Here is a 16,242-nt window from a genome sequence, read left to right as displayed (position 1 = left end):
GAGCGTCTGGTTTTTTTCTGCCTTAGGCAAGTTCACGTGCATCGAGGCCCGTTTCCACCTGGAACGTCAGATGGGTTACTACCTGATTCAGATGTACATCCCGTCCCTGCTCATCGTCATCCTGTCCTGGGTCTCCTTCTGGATCAACATGGACGCCGCCCCCGCCCGGGTGGGCCTGGGCATCACCACCGTGCTCACCATGACCACGCAGAGTTCCGGTTCCAGAGCCTCCCTACCCAAGGTTGGATCATCTAACTGACGGGAGCAACAGGGGTGCCGAACTCCATTTGCTTCATTCATGCCATTTTAGGGTACTTACACGTCACATTTGGGGGTATCTCAGTGTCACTTCCTGTACATTTTGGATCCTTTCCTGTTGATTTTAGGGCATTTCCTGTTGATTGCGGGTCACTTCCATGTCATTATAGGATATTTTCAGGTCACTTCCTGTACATTTGGATCCTTTTTTTGATTACTTTAGAGCATTTCCAGGCCATTTCCTACTGATTTTAGGGGTCACTTCCTGTTTATTTATCACTTCCTGTTGATTGTGCATTTTGGATCATTTCCTGGTGATTTTAGAGCATTTCCAGGCCATTTCCCACTGAATTTAGGGTTTTTCCGGGTTACTTCCTATCAATTTATTTATCACTTCCTGTTGATTGTGGGTCACTTCCATGTAATTTTAGGGTACTTGCAAGTCACTTCCTGTATATTTGGATCCTTTTTTGGTGATTTTAGAGCATTTCATGGCCATTTCCTATTTATTTGAGGGCATTTCCAGGTCACTTCCTCTTCATTGGTCATTTCCTGTTGATTATGGGTCACTTCCATGTTGTTTTAGGGTACTTACAGGTCACTTCCTGTGCATTTTGGATCATTTCCTGATGATTTTAGAGCATTTCCAGGCCTTTTCCTACTGAATTTAGTGTTTTTCCGGGTCACTTCCTATTAATTTATTTATCACTTCCTGTTGATCGTGGGTCACTTCCATGTAATTTTAGGGTACTTGCAAGTCACTTCCTGTATATTTGGATCCTTTTTTGATGATTTTAGAGCATTTCCTGGCCATTTCCTAGTTATTTGAGGGCATTTCCGGGTCACTTCCTCTTCATTGGTCATTTCCTGTTGATTATGGGTCACTTCCATGTTGTTTTAGGGTACTTACAGGTCACTTCCTGTGCATTTTGGATCATTTCCTGGTCTTACAGGACACTTCCTGTACATTAGGATCCTTTTTTTGATGATTTTAGAGCATTTCCAGGCCATTTCCTATTAATTTGAGGGCATGTACGGGTCACTTCCTCTTCATTGGTCACTTCCTGTTGATTATGGGTCACTTCCAGGTTGTTTTAGGGTACTTACAGGTCATGATTATGGGTCATTTGAATTTCCATGTTGTTTTAGGGTACTTACAGGTCACTTCCTGTGCATTTTGGATCATTTCCTGGTGATTTTAGAGCATTTCCAGGCCATTTCCTACTGATTTTAGTGATTTTCCTGGTCACTTCCTGTTTATTTATCACTTCCTGTTGATTACTGGTCATTTCTATGTAATTTTAGGGTACTTACAGGACACTTCCTGTACATTTGGATCCTTTTTTGATGATTTTAGAGCATTTCCAGGCCATTTCCTATTAATTTGAGGGCATTTCCGGGTCACTTCCTTTTCATTGGTTGATTATGGGTCACTTCCATATTGTTTTAGGGTACTTACAGGTCGTGATTATGGGTCATTTCAATCTTGTTTTAGGGTACTTAGAGGGCACTTCCTGTGCATTTTGGATCATTTCCTGGCGATTTTAGAGCATTTCCAGGCCATTTCCTATTAATTTGAGGGCATTTCCGGGTCACTTCCTTTTCATTGGTCACTTCCTGTTGATTATGGGTCACTTCCATGTTGTTTTAGGGTACTTACAGGTCACTTTCTGTGCATTTTGGTGTATCTCATTGTCACTTCCTATACATTTTGATCCTTTCCTGATGTTTTTTGGGCATTTCTAGGCCATTTCCTATTGACTTTAGGGCATTTCCAGGTCATTTCCCGTTCATTGGTCACTTTCAGTTGATTATGGCTCACTTCCTTGTAATTTAACTAACAGGTCACGTCCTAGTCATTTTGGATCCTTTCTTGACAATTTTATTCATTTCCAGGCTATTTCCAATTGATTTTAGGGCATTTCTGAGTCACTTCCTGTTCATTGGTCACTTCCTGTTGTTTTCGGGTCACTCTGTTGTCATTTCAGGGTACTTACAGGTCACTTCCTATACATTTTGGGGTATCTAAGTGTCATTTCATGTAAATTGTGAGCATTTTCTGACAATTTTACTAATTTCAAGGCCATTTCTTATTGTTTTTAAAGAATTTACGGGTCACTTCCTTTTTAATACTCACTTCCTGTGGATTGCGTGTCACTTCCATGTAATTTTTGGGTACTTACAGTTCACTTTCTGTTCATTTTGGATCCTTTCCTGACAATTTTAAAGCATTTTCAGGCCATTTCCTACTGATTTTAGGGCATTTCCGAGTCACTTCCTGTTGATTTTGGGTCACTTCCTGTACATTTTGGGGTACCTAAGTGTCATTTCCTGTCAATTTTGAGCATTTCCTGACGATTTTAGTAATTTCCAGGCCATTTCTTATTGTATTTAGAGAATTTACGGGTCACTTCGTTCTTGATAGTCACTTCCTGTGGATTGCGCGTCACTTCCATGTAATTTTTGGGTACTTACAGTTCACTTCCTGTTCATTGTGGATCCTTTCCTGACAATTTTAAAGCATTTCCAGGCCATTTCCTACTGATTTTAGGGCATTTCCGAGTCACTTCCTGTTGTTTTCGGGTCACTTCGTTGTAATTTCAGGGTACTTACAGGTCACTTCCTGTACATTTTGGGGTATCTAAGTGTCATTTCCTGTAAAGTTTGAGCATTTTCTGACAATTTTAGTAATTTCCAGGCCATTTCTTATCGTTTTCAGAGAATTTAGTGGTCACTTCCTTTTTAATAGTCACTTCCTGTTGATTTTGGGTCACTTCCTGTACATTTTGGGGTACATGGATCACTTCCATGTAATTTTTGGGTACTTACAGTTCACTTCCTGTTCATTCTGGATCCTTTCCTGACAATTTTAAGGCATTTCCAGGCCATTTCTTACTGATTTTAGGGCATTTCCGAGTCACTCCCTGTTCATTGGTCACTTCCTGTTGTTTTCGGGTCACTTCGTTGTCATTTCAGGGTACTTACAGGTCACTTCCTGTACATTTTGGGGTACCTAGGTGTCATTTCCTGGAAATTTTGAGCATTTCCTGACAATTTAGTAATTTCCAGGCCATTTCTTATTGTTTTTAAAGAATTTACGGGTCACTTCCTTTATAATAGTCACTTCTATGTAATTTTTGGGTACCTACAGTTCACTTCCTGTTCATTTTGGATCCTTTCCTGACAATTTTAAAGCATTTCCAGGCCATTTCTTACTGATTTTAGGGCATTTGGGGGTCACTTCCTGTTGATTATGGATCACTACCATGTTGTTTTAGGGTACTTACAGGTCAATTACTAGACATTTTGGGGTATCTCAGTGTCACTTCCTGTGCATTTTGGTTCCTTTCCTCATTTCCGAGCCACTTTCTGATCATTGGTCACTTCCTGCTGATTTTCGGGACTTTTGGGTTAGTTGGCGGCATCCCTAGTCACAAGATGTAATGCCCTTCATCATAACTCTATCGTGGCCCGCGACAAAAAGTTTGACATCCCTGAATTAAAACAATTCCCAATGCACATAGCGCCAAGAACAAAAAAAGAAGAACTTCCAAAAGGCAACTCACTGTTTTCCTGTGAGGGATTTTCAGATTAAGGAAAGAAAAAACAGTAGTAGCTTGCGTGACCCAGTATAGGATTGTATAATTATGTCCAGGGAAGCTGTAATCCCCAACACACACACGCTTCGTGGACATTAGGTGCTTCATGCGCTCTAAAAATTGAACAAGTGAACCGTGATTCCGCTGCAGTTCAGCTGTCACAATAATGATCACACAGCACAGCTGAGCTTATGCACACACACACCGACACGGCTGCGCATCCAGTCGCTGCACGTCACAAGGAAGGTGAGAATAGAATAGCAAGGAAGGAAAGAGCTAGCGCGAATAGCATCCGGGACAATAAACATTGCAAGACTTGTCTGTACTTAGCGGACAAAATCTGAATGTTGCTCATTCTTCATGTCATTTTAAGTCATTCTAAAGTTAAGCCCATGAAATTTGGCGCCATCGCCAGAACCACGCTAGTGCAATCCCAACAATCTAGCCAAAAGGCCAAACTCCACACATTCACCTTAGTTTTAACCCCCTTGTACTGACTACATTTTAAAAAAAGGAAAAAAGGCTTCGAAACACTTATTTGATATAACTAACTCTGTATATAGTAGCGCTATCATTAGCAATTGTATTTCCTGTTGACACCATGTGGGGGCTGATGACTGTGAAGAAAAAAAGGAGATAGGGGGAGTCAGAAAGAGATGTGATTAGGTGGAGTGGATTGGACTGTACACGAATTGGCAATGTGAGGTGTTGAACCCAGTATTGTGTAAGTCCCTTGTAATGGGGATATGTTGACATCCTATTGTATGCTGCCTGATCGCTAGTCCTGGCACCAAGTTTCTCTATTTAAGTGTGTCTAATTGCAGCCAGTCATGCGTGAATCCCATCAGACATGTGATAGTGGAAAAACTGTGCAGGGATCCCCCCAGCCAGTCAGGGAGCCAGCACAGTCTGTTCCTCCAGTGAGGGGGCTGCAGTCATCCCCCTGGGACCCAGGGTCTCGATTAACCGGCCTTCAGGGAAGGGATGAGGGGACGCACCACCACCCACCCCCATCACCGCCCGCCCACAAGCCGACTGCCGCCCCCCCCCCCCCCCCCCAACTGACACAGCGCATCACGGGACCACCACGGCAGCTAGACCCGGGGCAGGACAGGGTCCCCACCCTGGGTAGTTAACAGCCCCTCCCCCCTCCCGCTGCTCCAGGAAGGGGGCCACATATCATCCCCCCGGGACCCAGGGTGGTCCCCTGGGCCATCCGCGCCCCCATTAACCGGCCTTTAGGGAAGGGATGAGGGGACGCACCACCGCCTGCCCCCATCACCACCCGTCCACCTGGCCCATCAGCTAACTGCCGCCATCCCCCTCAACCGACACGATGCACCATGGGACCCCCACAGCCACAAGACCCTGGGCAGGACAGGGTCCCCACCCGGGGTAGTCAACAGCCCGTCCTCTCCCCCGCAGCTCCAGTGAGGGGGCCACAGTCATCCCCCCCCCGGGACCCAAGGTGGTCCCCCGAGCCATCCATGCCCCCATTAACCTGCCTTCAGGGTAGTGATGAGGGGACGCACCACCGCCCGCCCCCATCACCTCCTGCCCACCAGCCAACTGGGGCCACCCCCTCAACTGACATGGCGCACCACGGGACCCCCACAGCCCACTAGACCCAGAGCAGGACAGGGTTCCCACCCGAGGTAGGCGACACCCCACCGGCGCCCGACCAGTGACCCACGCCATAGCCCAAGGAGGATGCCCGGGCTGAAAAGAGAGGGGTAAGATGGAAGCAGTAGGGCGCCAAGGAGCCACCACAGGGCGGCGCGGGACCAAACCCCCGATCAACCCCCGCAACCAGCAGCCAGAAAAGAAAAGAAACACAAACAACAACAAGAAATGCATTGAACGCCTACACCAACTATGAATATGTTGGTGCTATCATCAGCAAGATGTATTTCCGGTTGACACCATGGGGGGGGGCTGTTGACCAGGGAAAGAAGGGGGGGGGGGGGGTCTATAGGGATAAGTGATTGGGAGGGTTGGAGTGTACACAAATCAGCTCTGTGACCTAGAAACCAGCAATCGTGTGAATCCCATGTGAGTGTAAGCCCGTCGGCAACCAACCCTATGCCACCCCATTGCCAATGCCGGCACTGGGGCCCCCCACTCGAGCGTGCTCAATCACATCCGGCCGCGCGCGAGCTCCACCAAACACGTGACAGCCACGCAGACGGGCGGAGACGCTGCGCGGGCACCGCCCCAGACTGGCTGGGGACCGTGGCCCTGGGGTGGGCGGGATGATAGCCAGCGCAGCCCATCCCTCTACCCGCAGCCCAGCAAAGGAGCCATTGTCACCCCCCGGGATCCAGGGTGGTCCCTGGGCCACCCGCACCCCTTCAACCAGCCTTCAGGGATGGGAATAGAGGACACACCACCAACTCCCAAGCCCACCTCCACCCCTGTCAGCCCACCCGGCCCACCAGCCGCAGCCCCCAACAGGCACGGCACACCACGGGACCCCCAACGGCCCACCAAGCCCAGACCCAGACGAAAAGGAAGGCTGGATCCAGGGTCAACAAGTCAACAGCAGATCCCAGAGAAAAATGATAGCAATTAGTTCAACATTCTCTTTTAAAGGCTCTTTGGAGGCGGGCTTTGTTCCGGAAGAAGGGTGTGTTTGGGCGTTATTGTCTATCGTGGATTGGGCAGGAGAGTTTAGGCGTTACTGTTGTCAGGGCGACGAGCGTTGAGGATTTTGCCAGCTGCAGCGCCACGTGTGTGCTGAGTGTCCAACGCGTTCCTCCGTTATCAGATGTACCTTGTGGGAGGAGAGGATGTCCTGTCATTGTTCTGGACTGTCCATTGTTGGTTACCAGAGGAGCTGATGATGGGAATTGGTGGTCCAGATGTCCGTCAGCTGCATGACACGCGTTGGGCTTCCGTTGTCAGCAGGCATCCTGTAGTAGTTATCTCCCTTATCTGCCCGTTGTCACGTCGCTGCAAATTCCAGTCACTCCAAGTCCAAGCTCTCATACTTCAAAAATATTCGACTTGTTTTCATAAACTATGATTTAAAAAAAGACCCATTGAGAGCACATGAACCACCATGAAACTTTGAATCGATTAGCTGCAAAGCTTCATTGCTTCAAAAAGCTTCATTTGGCCATCATAATTACATTGAATCAATTTAATATCTCACTTCCCTTGAGACAGACAGACCTCTGCTGCCACCTGCTGTCAGCACTGTTGTCGTACAACATGCCTCATACCTCCCAGCATGCAATGCGCCATTCAAAATTCATGATCTGTGCTAATTGTTTCTTCCATTACGCTCCCAGTTGTTTCATTCATTGCCAGTTATGCTATTTAGTTTGTTTTAGTTTCGTTTTGAACCTTGAATGACGTTTTAATTTTAATTACTTGTCATTGTTTGTAAAGGGGATACGCTTACATACTGTAAGCGTCAGGGACACAAGCGGATTTTAAAGGGGGGCTAGGCCCCCCCCCCCGGTGGCCGAAAAGTGTCATTGCATGTAATTGACTTTCCTATATATATTTAAAAGTTGTAAAGCAATAAAACTGCAACAAAAATGAATGAAATGAACAAAAAAACATTTTAATAATGGGTCGAAATTATTTTTTGAGCACCTTAGTCATTCGCTTTGCATATCATTTAAAATATGTATATATAATAGAGAAAAAAATACTTTTAAAAAATGAATTTTTTCTTTGATTGAATTTTTTTTTTTTTTTTTTTTTTTTTTTTTTTTGATTGAACAACTTTTTGGGGGATTGAATGATTTAGATACAAATGTTCTAATCAAAATATGGCCCAAACACAAAAAGGATTGCTTCAATCAAAGAAAACTTTCTCAATAAAAAATTAACTGTTCATATGCAAATTTTTCCATCTCAAATATTTTTTCGCATTCAAAAACTTTTTTCTATGATTGAAATTTCTCTTTTTTTGATTGAATAATGAAGAGAAACATATCCTCGCCAAAATGTGGCCCAAACACAAATCAACATTACTTAAATGAAAAAAAAAAAAAAAAATCAAAGAAAAATAGCTGTCACATGCATTTTTGAGTTTTTTGAGTTTCAAATTTATTTTTGCATTCAAACTTTTTTTTTTTTTTTTTTTTTTTTTTTAATTGAAGCGACTTTTTTGGTTGAAAAATATATATTTTGACTGAACCAACCTTTTTTTTTTATTGAAGCAACTTTTTTTGATTGAATAATAAAGACACAAATCTACCTCCATATGACTCCACCCAGGGGATACAATTTTTGACTGGGGTAACTACATTGGCACGACACCGGCAGGCGTACCAAATTCAAAGTATTGCCTAAGCAGCCTGATTTAGAATTCCCCTCAAGAATAATGGGAAACAAAAAACGCTCATTGTCAACTTATTATTTTAAATATTTTTGGAAGTTAATTTTTTATTCCTGACACTCCGTTTTGGGGTCATCAACATGTTGTGCCCCCACTGCCCCAAAAGTCAAAACTCCGCCTCTGGTCAGGGCCACAAAATAGCAGGCTAATCCAATCCAGGATGGAAACTGCAAGCATGAGGATTTTTTTTCCTCCTCAATTTGCCCCCCCCCCCCCCACTAGATGGCGCCCTAGTCAACCGCCTAGCTCGCCTATGTGGATCCACACAGTGCATAAATGACAAAGGGTTTAAAGCAAAAGTAGTCCAAGATTTTTTATCAATTCAGTCCAGAAGCCAGTTTTCTTTTTGCTAACATTAAATTCCCGGCAGGTGTCGTACGTGAAGGCCATCGACATCTGGATGGCCGTGTGTCTACTGTTCGTCTTCTCGGCGCTGCTGGAGTACGCCGCCGTCAACTTCATCGCCCGCCAGCACAAAGAACTCCTTCGCTTCCGCCGGCGGCGACGGCACATGAAGGTCATTTCCTCTTTTTATCATCTGTTCATTTGTTGCAGTTCCGTGTTTTCCCACTTCCACGTTCTCTAGTTCTAGCTTTGAAAGGAATTTACCTTTTCCATCTACTTCCTGTCAGCGTTTTGTCCACTTGTTACACTAACACTTCGCTTTGAAATGATCAGAGGTGGGCAATGTGGCCAAAAATTTGACTCGAGTAAGAGTAGCATGACTTCAAAATAATATTACCCAAGTAAAAGTAGTCATCCAAAAAATGTACTCAAGTACAAGTAAAAAAGTATTTGGGGAAGCTAATACTCAAGTCACGACTAACTTTGTGAGAAACTGCTTACATTTTGTTTGATTTTTTTTTGTTTTTGTTAATGGTATATTTGTAAAAAATAAAATAAAATAAATTTTGTTGTTCTTTTTTCAATAGTGTTATTTATTTCCAGGCTTTTCTCTGTGAAGAACCCACAGAGGGTTATTTGGTTATTATCTATTTAATTAAAAGTGTTATTATTATTTATAATTATATTATACTATAATTTTTATTTTATTTACTTTTTTTCCATGAAGAATTCAGAAAAAGTTATTTGATTGTGGCTTTCTGAAAAACAATACATTTTTACTAGGGCTGTCAAAATTATCGTGTTAACGGGCCGTAATTAATTTTTTAAATTAATCACGTTAAAATATTTGACACGAGTAACGCACATGCCCGACTCGAACAGATTAAAATGCAGCAGGACCGAAAAGCAAAAGTGGTTTTTGCCATGTGGCAAAATGTTTTTGCCATGTGGCTTTTTTTTTGCCATGTGGCAAAAATTTTATGCCATGTGGCAAATTTTTTTTGCCATGTGGCATTTTTTTTTTTTTGCTATGTGGCAAAATGTTTTTGCCATGTGGCCTTTTTTTTTGCCATGTGGCAAAATGTTTTTGCCATGTGGCATTTTTTTTTTGCCATGTGGCAAAAATTTTATGCCATGTGGCAAATTTTTTTTGCCATGTAGCATTTTTTTTTGCCATGTGGCAAAATGTTTTTGCCATGTGGCTTTTTTTTTTGCCATGTGGCAAAATGTTTTTGCCATGTGGCAAAATGTTTTTGCCATGCGACATTTTTTTTTGCCACGTGGCAAAATGTTTTTGCCATATGGCCAAAAATTTTTGCCATGTGGTAAAATGTTTTTGCCATGTGGCAAAATTTTTTGGCCATGTGGCAAAATGTTTTTGCCATGTGGCAAAATGTTTTTGCCATGTGGCATTATTTTTGCCATGTGGCAAAAATTTTTTTGCCATGTGGCATTTTTTTTTGCCATGTGGCTTTATTTTTTTGCCATGTGGCAAAATATTTTTGCCATGTGGCATTTTTTTTGCCATGTGGCATTTTTACAGCACAGTGCAATATCAACTTGTTACTTGTGTTTTTGGGAGTTTTGTCGCCCTCTGCTGGCGCTTGGGTGCGACTGATTTTATGGGCTTCAGCACCCATGAGCATTGTGTAATTATTGACAACAATGGCGGGCTACTAGTTTATTTTTTGATTGAAAATGTTACAAATTTTATTAAAACAAAAACATTAAGAGGGGTTTTAATATAAAATTTCTATAACTTGTACTAACATTTATCTTTTAAGAAATACAAGTTTTTCTATTCATGGATCGCTTTAACAGAATGTTAATAATGTTAGTGCCATCTTGTTGATTTATTGTTATAATAAACAAATACAGTCCTTATGTACCGTATGTTGAATGTATATACCCATCTTGTGTTTTATATTTCCATTCCAACAATAATTTACAGGAAAATACGGCATATTTTAGAGATGGTTTGAATTGCGATTAATTACGATGAAATAATTTTTAAGCTGTAATTAACTCCATTAAAAATTTTAATTGTTTGACAGCCCTAATTTTTACATTTAGGCCCTCCTGCAATCGTCACACCTTTTCTGTTACAAACTGACCTCGGCCCCTCATTAGAGAAGGGAAAAGTTATGTGGCCCTCACAGGAAAAAATTTGCGGTTCCCTGCTGTACAATAACCGATTACATAACAACATTAAGCAAAATTTAAAAAAAAAAAAAAAGACAAATGAAGCATTATTTATCCAAAGAGCGTGAGTGCCCTCTGGTGGAGAAAATAGTTCCTAGTTTGAATAGTGATTAATTCCTTCGCAGTTTTTCAATTATTGCAGTGAGGGATAACTGTATGTGAAAGGGGCTTAACTCTCGACACTTCGTAAACCTAACCTGAGTGTAGCAGTGAACTCTCTCTCTCTTTCTCTAATCACTGGTGCAGCCTCACATTACACGCAAACAAGGACTCAAACGGTACTGTTGGCAAAAATCGATGATCACATTGGTTGGCAAATAATTTATTCATTGATTTTAATCGATTAGTTGTCGCAGGTTAAGTCCAATCCTTAACTTCAAATGGGTTGGACATATACTAGTGGTGAACTCATTTGGATTCACCGCAGAAGGTTGTTCGTAAGGCATGCCACTGGACGCCTCTTCCTCACGTTTGCGCTCTTTTGTCTCCGATTGATCCTGGCAACAAATGGCTGCAACATCTGTCATAGTTTAGCTGAAGGGCGCGCGGAGGTCGTACCGTGCGTGCGTGCGTGCGTGCGTGTAATGAAAAAAAGAAGTGTAATACATGGCGTTGCCTGAAGTCAAGGACAGAATTGGGACACAGAGGCTAAAAATGGAGCTTGTTACCTGATGCGCACGCACAGATATCACATCGCGAGCGAGGCAGCGTGTCCACGTATGTTTTCTTTGTTGGGGTTTCAATGGAATGCCTGGAGGAGATCTTTTTTTTTTTCTTTTTTGATGTAACTAGCTCGACTCATTGGCTGCCATTGATGGCGAAGAGGACCAATCCATTTGACGAGTAACTTTATTTTTAATTAAAAAAAATAATACTAATAATAATTAGGGCTGTCAAGCGATTAAAATTTTTAATCGAGTTAATTACAGCTTTAAAATTAATTAATCGCAATTCAAACCATCTGTAAAATATGCCATATTTTTCTGTAAATTATTGTTGGAATGGAAAGATAAGACACAAGATGAATATATACATTCAACATACGGTACATAAGGACTGTATTTGTTTATCATAACAATAAATCAACAAGATGGCAATAACATTATTAACATTCTGTTAAAGCGATCCATGGATAGAAAGACTTGTAGTTCTTAAAAGAAAAATGTTAGTACAAGTTATAGAAATTTTATGTTAAAACTAGGGCTGTCAAACGATTAGAATTTTTAATCGAGATAATTACAGCTTAAAAATTAATTAATCGTAATTAATCGCAACTCAAACCATCTATAAAATATGCCATATTTTTCTGTAAATTATTGTTGGAATGGAAAGATAAGACAAGATGGATATATACATTCAACATACGGTACATAAGGACTGTATTTGTTTATTATAACAATAAATCAACAAGATGGCATTAACATTATTAACATTCTGTTAAAGTGATCCATGGATAGAAAGACTTGTAGTTCTTAAAAGATGAATATTAGTACAAGTTGTAGAAATGTTATATTAAAACGCCTCTTAATGTTTTCGTTTTATTAAAATTTGTAAAATTTTCAATCAAAAAATAAACTAGTAGCCCTATTCTGTCCTCAATGTGTGTGAGTACACAAATTGACAGATAGCGAACATAATTTCCAAAAAGAATCAGACGGTGTGGCAAAGTTGCATGGGCTTTACTGAAGTCATCTCTTTTTGACAGGAGCACGTTTCTTGTATTTTTGTAAAACTGAAAATAACAAGGCAATGTGTCAATAACTTGCATAAATCACAAAATAACATAAAATGTACACACACGTCCATTTGAGCAGTAGCTCTAGCCAATTAGCTCACAAGCATCTAACAATGTAACTGCATTTCACCATATATGTGAACAAATTCAAATACACATCATCAATAACTATCTAATGCTCATGAATATAAACAGAGGAGGAATATAACTCACAAGCGATGCATGTATTAGACACAAACAGTGTGATGGGGCTATGAGAACTGCCACTAAAGACTGGTTGCGGACGTTAGCTGGTCTGAATAGCAGTGGCGCCCCCTATAAATTGGTTGGCCACCCCACTGGCCACCCTGCTTGCCAGTATATCGTTACATTGTTGTAGCATCAGTTATGCATTTCATCCCAAATGAATGCATTTATTTTGTTTAGTTAAATGTCGGGCTGTCAAATTTATCGCTTTAACGGTCGGTAATGAATTTTTAAAAATTAATCACGTGAAAATATTTATCGCAATTAACGCATTTGCGGTACGACTCATACACGCATTGCCGCAAACAGCCTACAATGGCGCCGTTTTACTTGTATACAGAGATAAGAGGCAGTGTCAAGTGAGTGGAGTAGATATAAGCATTCATTGAGACCGTGCTTTTAATTGGCAAAAGCGTCGTCATCTCTCCCACAGCAACTATAAATATTGTGGGAAGCGACGTGGGGAAGAATGACAGGAGTTGATCTTTTTCTTAATACCCTGTTGTGTACCCAACGCAGAGAAGAGATAGCATTTGCAGCCACCACACACAGTCATGGTTGCACCACTTCCCATCATGCATTTGGGCAGAACAGTTAAGTCGCTACAGTATCATTTACTGAAAGCTCACTAGATGGCAATATTTAGTCACAATATACAAACTCACATTTTTATAAGTCTTTCTATCCGTGGATCCCTTTCACAGAAAGAATGTTAATAATGTTAATGCCATCTTGTGGATTTATTGTTATAATAAACAAATACAGTACAGTACATATGTACAGTATGTTGAATGTGTATATCCGTCTTGTCTTATCTTTCCTTTCCAACAGTAATTTACAGAAAAATATGGCATATTTTAGAGATGGCTTGAATTGCGATTAATTACGATTAATTTTTAAGCTGTGATTAACTCGATTAAAAATTTTAATCGTTTGACAGCCCAAGTTAAATGTACACCTTATGCTTAATATACTGTATACATAACACAATAAAACAGAATTGTTGTAGAACTCAAAATGTTGACTGGACAGTTATGGACTATGCACATTAAATCATTAGTAACATCAAATATTACACAATACACCAAAGTATATCACTAGCCGTGTCCTTAAGTCTTTCTGATAGTTTTCCCCTGACCTTTTTACTGCAATAATATAACGAAAACCCAAAATTATGGCTTTCAGTTTTGGCCACCCCAAGATTTTAAGTGGCCCCATCTGGCCACCCCTATGAAAAATTTCTGGAGGCGCCACTGCTGAATAGCACTGTCTATTAGTGTGAGTTCGCGTCGACATATAATCACGTCAGAAAAGCGCGCCGAAACCCAAATAATCAGCTGCACTGAATCGCCAGCAGAGGGCGGCATTACGCCACATAACATATGCAAGTCACACTCAAGCGCCAGCAGAGGGCGGAAAAACTCCATAAAACACAATTAACAAGTTGGCCTTTCACTGTACTGACATTTAAATCTGACTGAGCGGGCCTAGTGCGTTAATTGCGTCAAATATTTTAACGTGATTAATTTAAAAAATTAATTAACGCCCGTTAACGCGATAATTTTACCAGCCCTAGGTAAAACCCCTCTTAATGTTTTCGTTTTAATAAAATTTGTTAAATTTTCAATCAAAAAATAAACTAGTAACCCACGATTGTTGATGCCAATAATTACTTACACAATGCTCATGGGTGCTGAAGCCTATAAAATCAGTCGCACCCAAGCGCCAGCAGAGGGCGGCAAAACTCCATAAAACACACTTAACAAGTGAGCGTTTCACTGTACCGTCATTTAAATCTGTCTGAGCGGGGCATCTGCGTTAATTGCGTCAAATATTTTAACGTGATTAATTTAAAAAATTAATTAACGCCCGTTAACGCGATAATTTTGACAGCCCTAGAATAATTATTTTCTTTTAGTTTTTGATTTTTAAAAATAACAATCCAAAAAGTCCAAAAGTATTTCATTTTATTTAATGATGGAGGATACACTGCCTTTTGGTGGCAGCTTTGGGTCTGGCTGGACTGTCTTCTTGTAAGACTAAGAAGCAGACTCAGACGTCTGGCTTGGCGATTGTGTTTTGCACGCTGTTGCTGAACGTACCGTGTGAGCGTGACCGTGGGATAGATAGGCAGAGCCACACGTGGCTGCCGTTTTGTGAGTTTTCGCTCTCCTGGAAAGTAGTAACAATTTGACAGTCCAGAAAGTCACGAAAGTGAGAGCAATTCCGCGACTGTGTAACTTGGGTTCCCTTTCATGGTTTAATTTTCCTCTATGCATTTTTTTATACGCTCCAGTTCGCTCGGCATTGAAGGAGTTCTGCCGCTCAGTAAAAATTAGCTCAGTATCAGGATTACAAGATTCTTTGTTAGCTGAAAGCTGGAGTCAAAAACTTGTTGAGTTGATGTATGGAATACGCGGGCAAGAAGGTGGTGTGGACCCAATTGCAGGGAAACAAAAAGCAGCTAGGCAGGTGGTGGTGAACTCAAAAAAACCTTTTAATAACAACTAACCAAAAGCACAAAGTACAACCAAAAGGACTGGGGATCAAAAAGGCAATGTTCAACCCAAAACTTACTTAAACAGAGGGACTGGTGCACGAGGGCTTGGACAGGACTTGAAATTGACGTTGACATAGACAATGACGCAACAAGAAGTGAAAAGAAACTGGGCGCTTATATACACACAGAGACGAGGGGTAACGACACAACGAGAAACAGGTGAGCACAGGAGGATGCGAGTTGGAAGATACACTAGGAGGCACAACAGGTGAAATCAATGGGCAATCACAGGGACAAGTCACACTAGGAGAAAACCAACACAAAACCTAACAGTTGAGTTGTTGATCTGGCGATGATGTGAAGTCAAGGACCGGTTTAAGTAAGCTGGTGACAATGATCAGCAACACCTGGTCCCAGGCTCACCCATCTGTGCAATCAAGGCATTGACACAAATACGCAACAAAAAGAGGAGGGGCTTCGTTGTTAATAGTAGTATTCAAACAATGAAACATTTACAGCAACACAAAGTAAATGCTTTATTCCTTCATATGTTGCTATACAATAAATTTTGAATTACCAAACTTGCAGACATGGCAGATTACTTGAATACATCGGCCATTTAATTAACGCTCGATTAAATAACTTGTTTAGCATTCAAGAAGTGACTTCAAAACGCAGTTACGACTTTTGAAAAAAGCACTTAAAATAAACATTTCCGTACGCCAAGAAGACGTGTCTTGAATCCTGCTTGTTCTCCTGTTTAGTGTCGCAGCGCGGATGCCCGCTTTCAGGGTGCGCCCTGTTGCGACATCACACGTCGGTGTTAAATTTCAGATTTTTAGTGTGTACGGTCCGCATGGTCCGCCCCAGACTGAAAGCTGGAGTCACAAACTGGTGGAGTTGAGTTGTTGATCTGGCGATGATGTGAAGCAACCAACCATGTGAAGCATCTGTGCAACCAAGGCATTGACAAAAATACGCAAACACAAGGAGGAGGGGCTTA

At 41.4% G+C, this 16,242-nt stretch overlaps 1 protein-coding gene across 6 annotated transcripts in view; it reads left to right on the top strand.

The window, feature by feature from the left end:
* glra1 (glycine receptor, alpha 1) overlaps positions 1 to 16,242 on the top strand; it is a 133,454-nt gene that overhangs the window by 108,603 nt on the left and 8,609 nt on the right. For all 6 annotated transcript variants that reach the window (XM_057849697.1, XM_057849695.1, XM_057849694.1 and 3 more), the window contains 2 exons: positions 27 to 241; positions 8,582 to 8,728. In XM_057849697.1, the coding sequence (XP_057705680.1) occupies positions 27 to 241; positions 8,582 to 8,728 (362 nt within the window). The remainder of the gene's footprint in view (positions 1 to 26; positions 242 to 8,581; positions 8,729 to 16,242) is intronic.

This window comes from Corythoichthys intestinalis, chromosome 11 (genome assembly GCF_030265065.1).
Source record: "Corythoichthys intestinalis isolate RoL2023-P3 chromosome 11, ASM3026506v1, whole genome shotgun sequence".
Lineage (NCBI taxonomy): Eukaryota > Metazoa > Chordata > Actinopteri > Syngnathiformes > Syngnathidae > Corythoichthys > Corythoichthys intestinalis.
The sequence above is the reverse complement of the archived record's forward strand: the minus strand, read 5'-3'. Positions and strand labels throughout refer to the sequence as shown.